Source organism: Centroberyx affinis, unplaced genomic scaffold (assembly GCF_046629955.1).
Source record: "Centroberyx affinis isolate AG114_WGS23_722 - 3 ecotype Tasmania unplaced genomic scaffold, CSIRO-AGI_Caff_v1 ptg000660l_1, whole genome shotgun sequence".
Classification (NCBI taxonomy): Eukaryota; Metazoa; Chordata; class Actinopteri; order Beryciformes; family Berycidae; genus Centroberyx; species Centroberyx affinis.
The window spans coordinates 98,562-115,417 of NW_027279286.1; the positions used below are offsets into that span (position 1 = coordinate 98,562).

The window sequence follows — 16,856 nt, forward strand, 5'->3', positions numbered from 1 at the left end:
GGTTTTAATGGCGTTTCTTGGTATTTGAGGTTTTATAAAGTGGCGAGACAGAGGGAAGACGGAGAGAGAGGATGAAGTAACAAAAGACAAGAGAAGCTGGGAATGAATGTCGTCAGTCAAAGTATGTTGCAACAATATCACTTGACGCCAGAGTTTGATTTTACTGAACCCTGAAGGGAAATTCTCTTTTCTGTTCCCCCCCCCATCCACAGGAGGTCAGAGGTCAGAGTCTGGAGCTGGTAGAGATTCAGTGTCTTGCTCGAGGACACTTCAGCAGAGTCGGGGTTTGAACCCGGGTCCTTAAGTTGAAGAACAGCCTCTCTAACCACTAGGACGCCGCATGATACTCTTACTGTATCATAAAATTTGTTGTGATTTTTTGAACAAACGCTCAAATACTCGTTCTCAATAATAGGCCTACTGGTTCAAAATACTAACGTTAAAAAGTGTGGGGTTTTTTTAAGAATTTTTTGGGGCATTTTCACCTTTATTTGACACAAAAGACAGGAAAGACTGGGAGAGAGAGAGAGGGATGACTTGTGACAAAGGTCCTGGGCCGATTGCGAACCCAAAATGTTGCGTTTACATGGTCCGCACCTTAGACCACTGAGCCACCAGGACGCCCTAAAAAATGTTTCTTAACTAGACAATGCAACCAAATCAGACTTTGTATCGATAATGCCGCAGTGATCATTTACGATGCCCTTTATTTTTATGGAACGCATCTTAGTTTTTTGCTTCAACTAGAAAAGACACCTGTAGGCCTAGCGGATTTTTCCTCACCAGTGCATCACCAATTCAGAAGATGATTGATCAAACTTCTGGTCGGGTCGGTGGACACCCCTCACCTCTAGGTGGGAGATCAGCATGTTGGCCTTCTGCTCTCTCCAAGCCAGGAGACTGATATTGTTTAAATGGAAAGACCCTGTTCCACTGACATATAGTCACTGGATCAGGGAAGTCATGTACCCTCTTAAATTGGAGAAGATTAGATATACTGTCAGAGGGTCTACTAGGAAATTCCATACTATTTAGCAGCCTTTCTTAACCTTTGTTGAGGGTATGGAAGCTGACAGCATGATAATGTAACCAATTTTTCTGTCATTTCATTCTATTTGTGTTATTTATTGTCCTTTTATGGATGTCTGGCTACATACAGTGTTTATATGTGTTTGTCTGGTATTTGGGGGGTGGGGGGTGGGGGGTTGGGGATTCGATTAAGTTTCCTTTTCTTTTTCTGTTGGACCTGTTTGGACCTGTGATATAATGTGAAAAATTACAATAAAAAGACCCTGATCAAAAAAAATACTTCTGGTCGCGTACTTGGCACTGAACCTTCTTCTTATCGTCTGATCTGAGCATTCGAATCCTAAATGTAGGTGTGAATGTCAGCCTGATAAACAAATATCCGAATCGTTGAATAGTTGGGGACAGTCCTAACCATGTCACATTTTACTTCCCTTTGTTCTGTTCCAGTACAGACGGAGCGGACGTACCTTTGGCCCCCTGGTGCAGCAGGGCGGAGACACTGAAGATGAAGTTGTGGCAGATGTCGGTCATGGGCGTCTTCACCACGCTCTGGCTGTTCTCCAGACAGCGGTACCGCTGGAAGGTTTCCCAGGCGTTGTTGGTGACGGAGTCTCCTCCCTCCGAGCCGGTGAAGATCTCCAGGTTCTTACAGTGAGGCATCAGGACGATCTGGAGGGCGAGGTGGACGGAACAGTGGTAGAGTTAGCACTCTACTGATGAAGATAGTACTGACAGAAGCCAGGTCATTTCATTTCAAGTATTTTTATGTGACTAATAATGGTAACACTTTACAATAAGGGTACATTAATTAAGGGTTAGTCAATGCTTAATAAGCATTAACTAACCCTTAATTAACAGTTAACTAATGTGTCTGGTAATCATTTACTAATGGTGTTCATGTTAACTAAGGTATTAATTTATACAATGCTTATTAAGCATTAACTAACCCTTAATTAATGTACCCTTATTGTAAAGTGTTACCATAATAATATATCAAATTAGAAAGCCAAATGGAAACAGCAAAATAACATAAGAACATAACAATAATCACCAAAAAGTTTTAATGTTTACCTGAAGCAGAATTGTTTTTGTTAATAAAGAAATTATGTGAATATACCAATGGACATTTCATTTTTTTTTGTAACAAAACCACTTTTCTACAGAAGAGGATTCGGGTCACATGTAAAAATTCATTCATTTATTTGAGTTCTGAGAATAATCTCAGAATTTTGAGAATAAACTCAAATAATTTGTTCACGTGGCCCTAATCCTTTTCCATACTTTTCTTTAAACAATTTTAAAGTTCTAAAAAAAACTTATGACAAGAAAAACTTGTGATGTTCTGAATCGCAGTTTAAATCACAGTTGCAATATTCTGTCAAATAATCACGATTTGATTTTTTGTCAATGTTTTTCAGCCACAGTGGGGTTTTAGTGTTTTGTTTTTTTTTCCTCACCGAGTCGATGAGTGTGTACGGAGACTGGACGTCGCTGAGGGCCGAGTACAGCGGCAGGCTGAGGCGGACGGTGTAGTTCAGACCGGTTTCAAAACACACCGGCCTGGGAAGAACCACGTAGCTGTGGAGACAGGACACAGGATACTCTTAACACACACATCATTTACTCTGTGTGTACACTACAGTTATATGTTATGGTTATATAACATAAACACAGGCGGAGAGAGACGGTCACTGTGTAGAATCATCCTCCAGCCACACACACACACTCACACGTGCATAGAAAGACACATGCACACTTTCAAAGAAGCACAAACAGACACACTCAGACTCTCTCTCACACACACACACACACACACACACATGCGGGCGGTAGTGTGTGTTTTACCGGGAGCCGGGGTGCAGGGAGATCATCTGGTTGTCGTCGTCCGGCATGGTGTTGGCACAGCGGCTGTCAGCTGTGATCAGGCCGGGCCGCATCACCGTCATCAGCACCTCCTCCCACTGGTCCGGCAGCTGCAGGGACAAAAAAAGACACCAGCGTGAACACAGTTCACATAAATTCACATAATTTCATCCAGAGAGCCTTAAAGCTGCAACATACAACTTTTTCACATGGCGTTAAAATATCACATAAATGAACAGGATCTATTCCACATTATCAGTCTGTGTGTTCAGGCCTAAATCCCCCGTTTGTCTGAAATTGTCTTTTCAGAGCTCGCCGTTTCAACAAACAGCTGACTCGGGAGCCAATATTGTCTGTGGGTCCAAGTACTACAGGTATGGAAGAGACTAATTACATAGAGGTCCAAAATCACTGAACGTATCCTTTAATCAAGCCTTAGCAGTGGTGACTGAAAAGAGAGTGTCTCCTTCACTTCCCCTGCCCAGACTTTCCCAGATGGTTGGGGGATTCAGACTACTGGTCACATACTCAATACTTTAAAGGTCCATATTCTCCACTTTCCAGTGTTTTATTTTGTGTCTTGAGGTCCATTCAAAGCTGTGTGTGTGGTGACGTTAATTTTCCAGCATCTCTCTGAGCCTTACCAAGAACAGGCTGTTTCTGTCGCTATGTCTTTAAGGCTCATTAATATTAACGACCCCTCTGTTCCGATTGGCTAACCGTTTCAAGAGTGAAACCTGAGACGCCGCGGCCCAGCGGCTACAGGTAGGGAAAACTCTCCAGTAATAAACAATGACAACCGCTCAACCGCTTTGAAAAAAACACTTTGTTAGTCTATTATTTCTTACGAAAATGATAATGAGCGAACCTTTGTGATGCCACAAAGTTACGGAAGTCCAAACGGCTCGTTTAGAGGCTCGCTTTTCTAATATGGATTGTGTGGATTTAGTTGGCGACCGTGCGTTTTGATACTTTCACCATGTTTAGATAGACCATCCAACTCCTTTATCATCACAATATGGGACCTTTCACTTTTAGACCACAACATATTTTTTTGGAATCTTGCTTTTAAAATAGATTGACTAATGCAGTTATGAGTTTCTGCCAACTAAAAACACTCTCACTATGAAGGGCATCGAATACAGTGAAGGCTTTTGATCTCCACCCATCTTCAGCTTCCTACCTGTGGCTCGTAGCGTATGAGGATGTCGTACTCCATGGAGTGGGGGATGTTGTCGATGGAAAACTCCAGGAAGGCTCCCTCCGGGACGTTGACCAGGCCGATCCCCGTCCAGGTGGGGCTGCGGTCCTGAGGGTGAGGCCGGGGCACCACGGTCACTCCCTGAGGACGAGACGAGGGAGGAGGTTAGACCGGGCAGGGTTCAAGAGCAGGATGTGGGAGAGAACGGGACAAGGCACTGAGAGAGAAAAGGTGGAGTTAGACAGAAGGGGAAAGAGAGGCTTGGAGAGAGATAAAGAGACATTTAATTGAGATGCAAATGGAACAGACTTGGGTCAAATTAGTATTTGCAAATATTAAGTATTTAGACAACAAGTCAAATTAAGCTTACTTTTCTCTGACTGACTGGCTACTGACTACTATCTGAACTGTCCTGATGTGGTAAACTCCACCCATCTGGTCCTCGAGGTATGTTTAAACAATCTCTAAGTAATTACAAACTGCAAAATGACCCAAGCCTGAACCTTGGGTTGTGTAGCTTCCTGGCCTTGATATAACCCCAAAATCAGTGATTCTCTGTTCTCTGTGTTTTTTTTCTCTCTCCATTCACTGCCATTGTATGGCCAAACAGGTCACAGTAAAAAAATAGTCATGCAAACCTTTCAGCTTGAACAAGTGTAACACCGAAATTCGGAAAGGAAATAATTGTAAATTGTAAATAGGCAAAAAAAGGTGGGAGACAGGACTTTGACAAAGCAGATTCTGACAATATATGAAAAACAAATCTCTTACTTTTTTTGCCTATTTAAAATTATTGGGAAAAATATTATTTTCTTTGTTCCATCGGCATAAGTTTCCTTTCCAAATTTCGGTGTTACAATTCAGCAGCATGACTAGTTTTTTTAAAATATATTTTCAGAATCTGCTTTGTCGGCGTTCCTTTCTCACACTGCACCGTAACCTTTATTCTTGTATTTTACACCTGTCTTATTTTATTTTAGCCTATTTTTTTTGTTTTTATTCTCTTATTTCTTTAATGAACTGAGAATTGTGAAAAAACACAATTCTCCAGTCTCCTCTACCGGAGCAACAGATCACAGAATCACTGATTTTGGGGTTTTATCATGGAGGAAGAGACACGACCCAAGACACTACCAGAGTTACACAGACCTTTAAATTGAATTGAATTGACAAAAAGAAGAAGAAGAAGGAGCTTCGTCATATGTAATAAGTTTCAGTTCCAAAAACAGGCTGAAAACTGACGGAGAGAAATCTCCCCTGACCCCGATGACAGGTTCAGGTGAAACAGTCTGCAGGGTGGAACAGTCTGCAGGGTGAAACAGGCTGCAGGGTGAAACAGGCTGTAGGGTGGAACAGTCTGCAGAGTGAAACAGGCTGTAGGGTGGAACAGGGTGCAGGGTGAAACAGTCTGCAGGGTGGAACAGTCTGCAGGGTGAAACAGGCTGCAGGGTGAAACAGGCTGCAGAGTGAAACAGGCTGCAGGGTGAAACAGGCTGTAGGGTGGAACAGGGTGCAGGGTGAAACAGGCTGCAGGGTGAAACAGGCTGCAGGGTGAAACAGTCTGCAGAGTGAAACAGGCTGCAGGGTGAAACAGGCTGTAGGGTGGAACAGGGTGCAGGGTGAAACAGGCTGCAGGGTGAAACAGGCTGCAGGGTGAAACAGGCTGCAGGGTGAAACAGGCTGCAGGGTGAAACAGGCTGTAGGGTGGAACAGGGTGCAGGGTGACACAGGGTGCAGGGTGAAACAGTCTGCAGGGTGAAACAGGCTGCAGGGTGAAACAGGCTGCAGGGTGAAACAGGGTGCAGGGTGACACAGGGTGCAGGGTGAAACAGGCTGTAAGGTGAAACAGGGTGCAGGGTGAAACAGGCTGCAGGGTGAAACAGGCTGCAGGGTGAAAGGCGACTCACGGGTCCAAACTTGGCGTTCTCGGCCTCGTAGGTGTAGTGGTCCAGAGCGATGAAGTAGAAGCCGGACTCCACCTGGTCGCAGCGACGGCCAAACATGTGATCCCTGCACACACACTGACCCGTCTCCTGGGAGCAACTGCAGGGGGACGGGAGGGAAGTCAGAGATGGAAAAAATATGCATCCCATGATATTCTTATCTCACGATCCGATTCGATATGCGATATGGGATTCACGATTCGATAAAATCATGATACGATATGACGTAATAAATAAAAAAGTTCAGTGACAAAGTCTGACTGTGCAGAATTATGTTAATTTCTGAGCCTGATTTGCTAGAATAATATAATAATATAATAATATAATTTGGTCAGAATTCTGAGTTTAATTTCAGAACTCTGAGAATTAAGTCAGAAATCAGAATTCTGGCTTTAATCTCAGAATTCTGACTTAATTCTCACAATTCTGAGATTAAACGCAGAACTCAAATATACTGTATGTTTTACATGTGGCCCTAATCCTCTTCCTCTTCCTTGTATTGCGTTTTTTTAAGGCTATGAAGGCTATATTAGCTGAACTATGTTGGCTTTAAAATTAGTGTCTACTTCACTGACTGCAGCTGAATTAACTTTTTAACCACAGTGACATAACAGACACAGAAACTCAAAAAATAGTAAACACTCTCGAAAAACTGTCTTTCTTCATAGCTAGACAGCCTTCATCAGAACCAAACATATTTACTGTGACTGCTATATAAAGACTTCATACACTTCATTCATACTTCCAGAGTGGCAGTTTCTGAGTTTTTGTGTCTTTTGTGTTTCTCTGGGTTCTGAGTCGAGTCTTTTGGAAACACAACAGAAAAGTCTTTGATGTTTTCAATCAGCTGAACTGTGAACTCACTCGTTGTTGACGGCTCCACCCAGGTCACAGTCACAGGGTCTGCAGCCATCCATGTCGTTACTGAGCCCCCAGTGCTGAGGCTGTGGGATTCACACACACACACAAACACACACACACACACACACACACACACACACACACACACCATTTAAAAAACAGGCCTTAAACGACATGTCATTATCGACCTCCCACCTTGTTCCTCTTTAAAAAGCTGTTTTCAAGCTGTGGACGGATGTAAAGTGGATTTGGGGCTTTCACTCCCCCATCACCCCTCCCCCTCCCCCACAGACCCCCAGCTGTTTCACAGCTGGAGATTTACAGCCGGAGTGGGACTGCAGTAGGTCGTGCCAGAAAACCACTTACAGCAGTCACACTGAGCCAAGCTGCAGGCCGGGAAACCCATAGCAGAGTAGTTTAAATGGCTCTGAGCGCCAGATTTGAATGAAACAGTAATTGTAAATAATTCTTAATGTTTGCACTACCAAATAGGTGGGGTTTGCCACAGAGGACGGTACAAGTTATAGAAAGTTTAGACTACTACAGCATACCTGTCAACGTTGGGCTTTGAAAATAAGGGAGATTTTCTGGGACCCCCACCCGACCATAATTTTTACATTATAAAAGGGGTTTCATCTCTTGGTTCCAGAGATCTAATGACCAGGTGCCTTTACTGCCTGCCCTGCTGTAATCTCAGAGCAAAAAGGATTGGGTTAACTAGTTCAACAAGTGGATGTTTCCCAACATACTTCTGGTCAAGTTAAATAGTCTATGGATCTAACCGAAACAACTTGATTGGGTCAATTAGGATTCTGTATAACTGTAAAAATAAAAAAGGGAAATACAGGAGATTTACGGGAAAAACGGGAGAGTTGACAGGTCTGCTACAGGAAAACTCAGTCAGTAATTCAGTCTACTTTTCTGTGATTGGCAACTGACCCAGAACGACCTGAACCGTCTGAATCAGTTCAGTCCCACCCCTCTGGTGCTCCAAGCAGATTAAATGTAAGTCAGTAAATTGTATAGCTTTCTAGACCTACAATCACAAAATCCTTCACCTTTTTAAACAAATAAACAAACAGATAAATACAAAACACAAAGTACAGCATAAGACAAAGCAGAACACACAGTGTCAGAAGAGACTGCCTACAGAGTTGAAGGCACCATCACCTTTTGTTTTTAGGTTAGACCTTGGAGCAGCCAACAGGACCGAGGACTAGAGCTGAAACTTATTTATTTTCATTATCGATTAATCTATTATTATGTTTTCGATTAATCGATTAATCATTTAGTGTATAAAACGTCAAAAATAATGACAAATGACCATCACAAGTTACCAGAGCACTAAGTGATTTGTAAAATTGGTTACGTAGTCTGACCAGCAGACAAAAAACAATCCCAAAGTCTTCATTTTATAATGATATAAATGGAGAAAGGCAGCAAATCTTAGCATTTGTGAAACTGTAACCAGCAAATGTTTTGTATTTTTACTTGATAAAAGACTAAAACAGTTTATCAATTATCTAAATTCTAATCGATTAACCGCCTTAGTGATTAATCGGCTAATCGTTTCAGCTCCACTGAGGACACAGCAGCTCTGTAATATCTCTGCCACACATCATGTGGCACTTATAACTGCTGTTAGTCAAAAGCCTAAAACAAATGCTAAGAATAACATGCAAATATCAGTATCTGGTATGTGATGTTTGATAAGGTCTGTGTGTCCGGTCCTCACCAGACACTGGTCACAGTCTCTGCCGGTCACCAGCCGTTTGCAGTAACAGTCTCCAGAGTCGGTGTCACAGGGGCTTCCTCCAGGGACGGTTCCCAGCGGGCTGCAGGTGCAGGCTGCAGGAGACCAACACACACTTTCACTGATAAGCTGCTTCATGTCAAGCATTTCTCTATTATAGAAGTAACACTTGGTGCTCTTGTGGATTAAGAAAAGTAGTGAAGTCCTCAGGTTTATAGGTGCTCATTGGAACAGGAATCAAATCTATAGAAAACTGAGATACTACTAGATACTAGCAACCAAGGCCTTGTATCTGGATGTGTGTGCCAGTGTGTATGGATGTGTATTACAGTGTATGGGTGTGTATGACAGTGTGTATATGGATCTGTGTGGCTGTGTGTATGGATGTGTGTGGCAGTGTGTGTGGATGTGTGTGACAGTGTGTATGGATGTGTGTTACAGTGTGTGTGGATGTGTGTTACAGTGTGTATGGATGTGCGTTACAGTGTGTGTGGATGTATGTGACAGTGTGTGTGGATGTGTGTTACAGTGTGTATGGATGTGCGTTACAGTGTGTGTGGATGTGTGTGACACTGCATATGGATGTGTGTGACAGTGTGTGTATGGATGTGTGTCACAGTGTGTATGGATGTGTGTGGCAGTGTGTGTGGATGTGTGTGCCAGTGTGTGTGGATGTGTGTGAGAGTGTGTGTGGATGTGTGTGACAGTGTGTATGGATGTGTGTTACAGTGTGTGTGTGTGTGTGACAGTATGCATGGATGTGTATGACAGTGTGTGTGGATGTGTATGACAGTGTATCTGGATGTGCGTGGCAGTGTGTGTGACAGTGTGTGTGTGTGTGTGTGTGTGTGTGTGTGTATGTGCTCCTCACCCAGGCAGCCCAGTGGGTCGTCACTCAGGCCGTAGTGAGCCTGCTTGCACTGGTCACAGCGCTCTCCTTCCACGTTGGGCTTGCAGCGGCACTGACCGGCGATCAGGCCGGCTCGCACGTCCGTCATCCGGTCACAGATCCCGCCGTTCAGAGAGCCCAGCGGGTCGCAGTTACACGCTACGGAGACACAGAGAGGACAATCTTCAGTTACGCAAATTCTCAGCCGAGGGGAGAGGCGTAAATAACTTCACTTTGCCGATGACAACTCTGTTTCCTCACCGGGGATTCATTAAATGTCCTTGTCCAATACAAAGAAAATAAAAACAAAGAAGATAAAAGAATACATAAAAGAGGCATAAATGCTTTAAATTAACTTATTTTATGCCTCTTTTATGTATTAATTTATTTTCTTTGTTTTTATTGTTTGTTTTTACTCTGTAAATCACTTTGAGTTACATTTGTATGAAAAATAAAGTTCATTATTATTGTTATCATTATTATTATTATCTATTCATCTATCTATTTAAATTAGGGCTGGGCGATAATTCAATATTATGGTTTGTCGACTTACAGTGGAATCATATCATGATGATTTGGTGATTTTGGGATATCAGGACAAACAATTCTGCTGTCTAAATTGATAACAAGAAAATTATATGTTAAAAGTGTGACAAAATGAGGTATGGTAGACATTGGTGAGCCATATCGTGATATACATCGATATAGAAAAAATGATTATCATGATATTGATTTCAACCATATCGCCCAGCCCTAATTTAAATTACCTTGAGAAAGGGAATGACTACATACAGCAGGCTTTGAAGAAATGAGAAATGTTGGATTGTGGAGGAAAGGAATGAAGAATTGAAACCAAGAGGAAACGGTGTGATGAGTGTTACTGGATTCAATGATAAGAGAGCAACTGAGCTGAGATGAGATCAAACAAAGTAATTTCTACAGCTTCACAGTTCATTCTGAGTCTCCACACTGGACTGATATCACCAAGCTAAAAATAACATACAGATGCCCACTGTAGAAGAGTCTGAAAACAAAGGAAAGGAAATGACCAAACCCACTACAGCATGTTACTTCTCAACTCATAAACAGGAACAGGATAAAGAGGACTGACTGCAACATCCTTTTTAAAGGCAGAAAGCTGAGATGCCATGGGAAAATGGCAGAGTTCACATTTACTGACAAGACAGTGAAGTAAGAGCTACAGAAATGTACATTAGCAATAATAGATAGAAGCTAGAGATGAGGGAAAATGGACTAAAAGATGTAAAAGGCCAGTGTGTGTGTGTGTGTGTGTGTGTGTGTGTGTGTGTCTGTATGCTGAGGTGCAAAAGTGCAATAAAAAATCACTTTGTTTCCTGAAACCCATTCCACACACCTGGAGCCAACTGCACACACACACACACACACACACACACACACACACACACACACACACACACACACACACACACACACACAGCAACCCCGAACACAGTGGCAAGTACCAACACACCCCCCCCCCCACACACACACACATCTGAAGCCTCATTAGACCGCTTGTGTTTCAAACATGAAAGTCTAGCAGATGACAAACGAGCCACAAAACTGCGGTTAGGGCTACACTGTAAAAAATGTCCATCATAAGAAGTCATTTGGTCTCATGTTCGATCTTATTAAAACTTATTTTTCTCAACTGAAAAATTATGGAGTGGGGTGTTATAGTTTTTTTTTGCATTTTCAGGTTATAAGTGTTAATATGTTGAAACAAGGCAGAATAAGGCGGATCACTCCACTAATTGTTTCAAGAAAATTCATAAAACAAGTCGATTTGCACTGGCAACCAGTGGGATTATCTCACCCCAATGGCAGATTTTTTTCACTTGTTTAAGAAAAGTAACGTTTTAACATTCAATATTAATTTGATTAAACTGGTTAGGATGGATATTTTTTGCAGTGTGCGACCAGAGGGATCTGATCCGTCTTCAAAGCCCAGGTGTTCCTCTCAACTCCTCATCAAAGACCCAGACACGACAGGAAAATAAAATATAAATGATATATTCTAAAAAAGAGAGGCAGGAAAGGGGGGGCAGGGGTGAAGTGGCAGGATATGAGGAGCGATGAGTGAAAGATGAGAGAAGAAGAGTGTTAACTGAGGACTGGTGGATTCATCGGCTCGTCAAACTGGCACTTTACACCAGGATGGGCAACCATGAGCCACGGAAGGCTAAGAGTCTTTTTCTTTCTAACCAAACACTACAGCAGCTGAAAAAAAATAAAATGCTTTCATTTATTGCATTGGCAAGTACAGACAGAACATGGCAGAACTCTAACTGTGACGCATTTCAGCCTCTTGCCTTCTTCAGGGAGTTTAAACAAAACTAAATAGTACAAATATCCTTAAAGGAAAGACGAAAGGTGAAACAACTGTTCTTGCCAAAACGCGTTGGAGCTAATTTTTTAAACCATGTTCTGTGTATAGATCTTGCCAATGCAATAAAGCCATTTGAATCTTTTTCAAGCTGAGCGCCTTGGCTTCTCTCAGCCTCTCAAGTGAGATATTTGCAGCCTCTGCCAAAGAGCAGCTTCCTGTTTGACACAGCTGATAGTTTTTTAAGAAGCTCTTCCATCCTACGCACAGAAGAATAAAGGTGCCAACTGGAACTGAAAATGCTTCTTTGGAGTGAAACCATATAGAAGAACCAGACTCTTTAAAGAACCATTTCTCCTCTCCTTTGCTTAGACTCCTGCATTGTTGTTTCTGTTTATCTTCCCTTGTATAGCTTCATTTACCATCGCACAATATATACTGTGGAGGGGTTTGGTTATTTTCCCCATTTATGCCATCACCCACCTTCCAATAACTAAGAATTAAGAACCTTTGAATTTGGGATATTAAAAGGTTCTTGAAAGGTTCTTTGTGAAACCAGAAGTGGTTCTTCGATGGCATCACTCCAAACTTTGGAGTGCGCCACAGGGGAGAGGTGGGCAATAGGAAGGAGAGGGTGAAAAATGTAAAAAAATAAAAAATAAAACAAAAAAGTACATGCTGCTGTGAATGTGAATTTGTAATTAATTAAATACGTTTTCATATATTTCAATTCATGGTTCTTTGTGTTCTTTGGATTTATTGATAGTTTACTAACTGAGATGTCATGGCAACTCATGTATATTTGTGAGTTTGGGTCCCCGGGAAACACCAAATTTCTCTTTTGGGTCCCAAGCTGAAAAAGTTGGGGAACCCCTGCTCCAAAGAACCGTTTTCAGTTCCAGTTCGCACTTTTATTTTTCTGTGTATCACCCTCAAAACACTAGAGCAGCGGATTTCACCAATTAGCTCCTCCTCCTCCGGTTGAAGATGTGTTAATCAGTGAAATCAGCTGCTGTAGTGTTCGGTTGGAATGAAAACCTGTAGACTCCTGGTTTGTGATGACACACAGTTTGGGACCCCGCTGGACTAGGGGCCTCTAACTCTGCAGCGTTCACTCACGTTCACAGATGTTGGGGTCCCGGACGTCCCGCTCGGGGTGCTGGAAGAAGAACGGCTTGCACTGCTCACAGTTGTGTCCCACGGTGTTGTGCCGACACTCGTCACACACGCCGCCGCTGACGTTACCGGTGGACACGAACACCGCCATGTCGAAGTGGCAGGAGTCAGAGTGATGGTTACAGTTGCACTCTAGGGAGAAGGAAGGGGGGGGGGGGGGGGGGAGAACAGTTTATGGAGTGTTTACAGCAGGCAGATGCTGTGCTGTAAACAGACGGTGTCATCTCTCCTGTTTGCTGACCAAACACTGAGGATCTGAAGGCAAATTAAAGCTCTGGAAAGACTCTGAAACTCCCAGTGAAGAGTTAAACCAGAGGGAAATTTATACAAACTGAAAAATATGACTCTTCTACTTAATTTTGCAGGCATTAAAATAAAACCTATTAAGGAATTATATTGCTATCTTATGACATTTGTTTTCAGAAAAGGAATGCAGTCTCCTGTATTTTATGATTCATTGAACAATGAATATCAGATGTTAAAATGGATATATACTGTAGAGTTTGTAGCTACACTGTCAAAATAAATTGAATACTTGTTTAGGAAGGATAACGAGAGGAATAAAGCTTTAAAGATGACATATGCAACAAAAAAAATCTAAAAACCACTCACTTTCCACTAGATCCTGACTTATGTGTTATGGGGAACTTCACTAATATTAGTGCAAATCTTAAGGGAATTCTAGAATGAAAATTAAATTTATAGATATAGCTCTTTGCGTTGCAGTAACATGGAAATTCTAACTGTCACCTCTCAATAGGACTTTGGCTCTCAGAAATGAATAGATGTGAAGCCCTGGAGAAAATTACATATATTTTAAGGAAGAAATATGACTGCTGTCTGAAAAGTCTGGCAGCCTTACATTGACTGCACTGGAACCTTGCCTTTGTCAACAATGGAAAGGTATAATACAGATATGATGTAGTGATTCTGTCCAAATTATCTCTCATGAAACTGTCTAAAATGTCTCTACCTTGTAATTTTATTTATTTATTTATTCATTCATGTCTTGTGCTATGTTTGCTTTGTATGTCCTGTATTGTGAAAAACGCTAAATAAAATACTCAAAAAAATAAAAAAATAAAAAAACGTCTTGTCTCACTCTTGCAGGCGTTGGTGTTGCGGCCCTCGGCCGGCCTCCACGGCAGGTCGTGGTAGAAGTCCTGACACTTCTCACAGTTCAGACCCTTGGTGTTGTGGTTACACATGCAGTGACCGTGGACCTGAGGAGGAACACACACACACACACACACACACACACACACACACAACTCAACAACAGGATCCAACTGACTTTTATATACAATAATTGTTTGAGACTTGACTTGATACATGAAGAGAAGACTTGAGACTTGACTTGACTTGGGTTCTGGTGACTTGGGACTTGACTCTGACTTGTACTCTGATGACTTGAAAAGGTTTCTAAAGTCTTGACTTGAGATCTTGTGTTTGTGTAAATGACTCAGATTGAAAGTGATGAGATTTGTTCCAGCAGACGACTGAATTTAAATTCTGTTTTCTGAATTTGTATGGAATGATTGAATTTATTGAAGCTGAAACTGATTATAGAAATCAAACTCATGATGCTCTTACCAAGTTTTTATCCTATTAAAACCATATTGCATTGAAAAGTCCTAGATATTTAGTTTTCTTTAAGATATTAAATTGATACTGGACTCTTGGTTTGTTCTGACTTGACTTGCTGTTCTACATTTAGACTTGAGACTTGACATTAATGACATGGACCTGACTTGGTAATCTACATTTAGACTTGGGACTTGAGACTTGTGCCTCAAGACTTGAGACTGACGTGGGACTCCTACGTCCTCATACGTTTTCTTCAAATATTTCTACTTATTATGATGTCATGTATTTTAATGTTTTTAGCTATTACTATTTGCTGCTTCCTCACATGGATGATTAAAGTTTTATCTTAACTTTCTCTTCTGTGGCTTTGACTCTGCTGGTTGCTTGTAAAGTTGCTGATCTGTTGTTGCACTCAGTGTAAGTCACTCCAGAAAACAAATGATACACCAAGATACACTGTTTTGTAATCAGCATGGCTGCAGTGCTGCTGTCAGGAAACACAAACATGAATCTGTAAAATCAGAAACTAAATGTGAGTCAGAGATATATGTTTGTTTATTTATGTCTTCAGCAGAGAAAGCCTGCTGAGACTGGAGTTTATTAAAAAGCTGTTGGTTTCATGTTGGAATCAGTTTTAAAATTACCTGATGACAATGTCTGCATATTTCTCTCTAAGGGGATTTCACTTAATCGTTTCAGGCTTTGTGCACTTCATTAATTGCTGACTAAGATTTACTGTCTGGGAGTAAGAAGACTGAATTGACTCTTCTAAGCTTCCTGACTTTTTTTCCAGGGGAACGGCAATAAAGAAAAGCTATAAAAGTTAAACAGACAAACCACAGACCTAGTCTAAGCATGGGATGACACAGAGTAAACAGGAACAGCATTGTTTAGCTTTCCTCTCTTTGGCAATACTCACACACACACACACACACACACACACACACACACACTCTCACAGCTGCCTACAGACAGACTCTAACCAGGCTAACGCAGGTCGTCTCACCACAGTCACTGACACTATCTAGCTAACTAGCTAACAGGATGCACAAATGCATTTATACACACAAACACACATACACACACACACACACACACACACACACACAGGCAGGCAGACAGCAATAGCCAATGGGAGTTTAGCTCAAAGGAGGAAGAAACAGAGAATGAAAGAGCGGGAAAGTCTCTTTTAACAGCAACTCCCACTCACACTGATATTTTACATCAATGGAGATTCCCAACTCCACTTGCTCCACAATTTGGAGGAATCTGAAAGGATCACACTCTTCCATTTCTCCTGCCTGGGACTCACCATGCCCTCCACTGCGTCCCCGGCCCCCTCGATGGGGGCGCACTCGGAGGCGTGGCCGTAGCAGAAGCAGTTCCCTCGCACCACCATGTCGTACACGGCGTAGTAATACTTCTCCTTGATCTCCATCCTGGAGTCCAGCAGGTTGTCGCCCAGCGTGTGCAGCTTGGTGAACTTCACCCTCAGGTTGGTGATCTTCAGCATGTCTGCACACACACACACACACACACACACACACACACACACACACAGACACACACACACGTTTCAGAGCTTTTCGCTGGGAAACTTCGCACTAAACAGTAAACCTCCACTGTTCTTGCCAATGTAATAAACCATTAATGTAATCACAAATTGCAGTTAATAGTGTAATAGCCCTGTAAACGTAATACATTTCCCATTCATGTAACAGAAGTGATAACTGATAACTTTTACCACTATTAACGTGATAATTATTACATTATTGGGTTTCACTACATTACCAAGAAGGTTGAAATTTTCTCAGTTTTCTCAAATGAAATAACTGTACTCAAAATGTAATATTAGTAATATAGACTATGGTAAAAGCAGATACAGGAGCACTACTGGTGGGGTTTGTAGTATAAGAGGATGCTCTTTGGTCTATGGGCAAAAAACACTCATAAAACTCTCTACTTCATGAAAAAGGATATTTTTGTGCGGAGATGGACACCTGTAATTCTGTATATGGATGAATAGAAGAATACTTTAAAAAAAAAATATATATATATACCTATTTCTCGTTTTTATTTATTTATTTATTTATTTTTTTTGCTTGCGATATTCTCTTGAAATAATGTCTTTTCCCTCTTAAAAACTCTGATTGGTAACTGAAAATGTTGGATGAGCTTGGCTGTCAAGGAACGCTCAAGATTGTATG

At 41.7% G+C, this 16,856-nt stretch overlaps 1 protein-coding gene across 1 annotated transcript in view; it reads right to left on the reverse strand.

Annotated features, from left to right (window-relative positions):
- The window catches only part of lamb1a (laminin, beta 1a), a 40,434-nt gene extending 24,272 nt beyond the window's left edge, over positions 1-16,162 (reverse strand). The window contains exons 1-11 of the mRNA XM_071519123.1: positions 15,962-16,162; positions 14,165-14,285; positions 13,006-13,194; positions 9,522-9,698; positions 8,633-8,745; positions 6,901-6,980; positions 6,001-6,136; positions 4,076-4,234; positions 2,875-3,002; positions 2,487-2,607; positions 1,497-1,698 (exon numbers count right to left, since the gene is read on the reverse strand). Coding sequence (XP_071375224.1) covers positions 1,497-1,698; positions 2,487-2,607; positions 2,875-3,002; positions 4,076-4,234; positions 6,001-6,136; positions 6,901-6,980; positions 8,633-8,745; positions 9,522-9,698; positions 13,006-13,194; positions 14,165-14,285; positions 15,962-16,162 — 1,627 coding nt within the window. The remainder of the gene's footprint in view (positions 1-1,496; positions 1,699-2,486; positions 2,608-2,874; positions 3,003-4,075; positions 4,235-6,000; positions 6,137-6,900; positions 6,981-8,632; positions 8,746-9,521; positions 9,699-13,005; positions 13,195-14,164; positions 14,286-15,961) is intronic.
- Between the last annotated feature and the right edge of the window lie 694 nt (positions 16,163-16,856).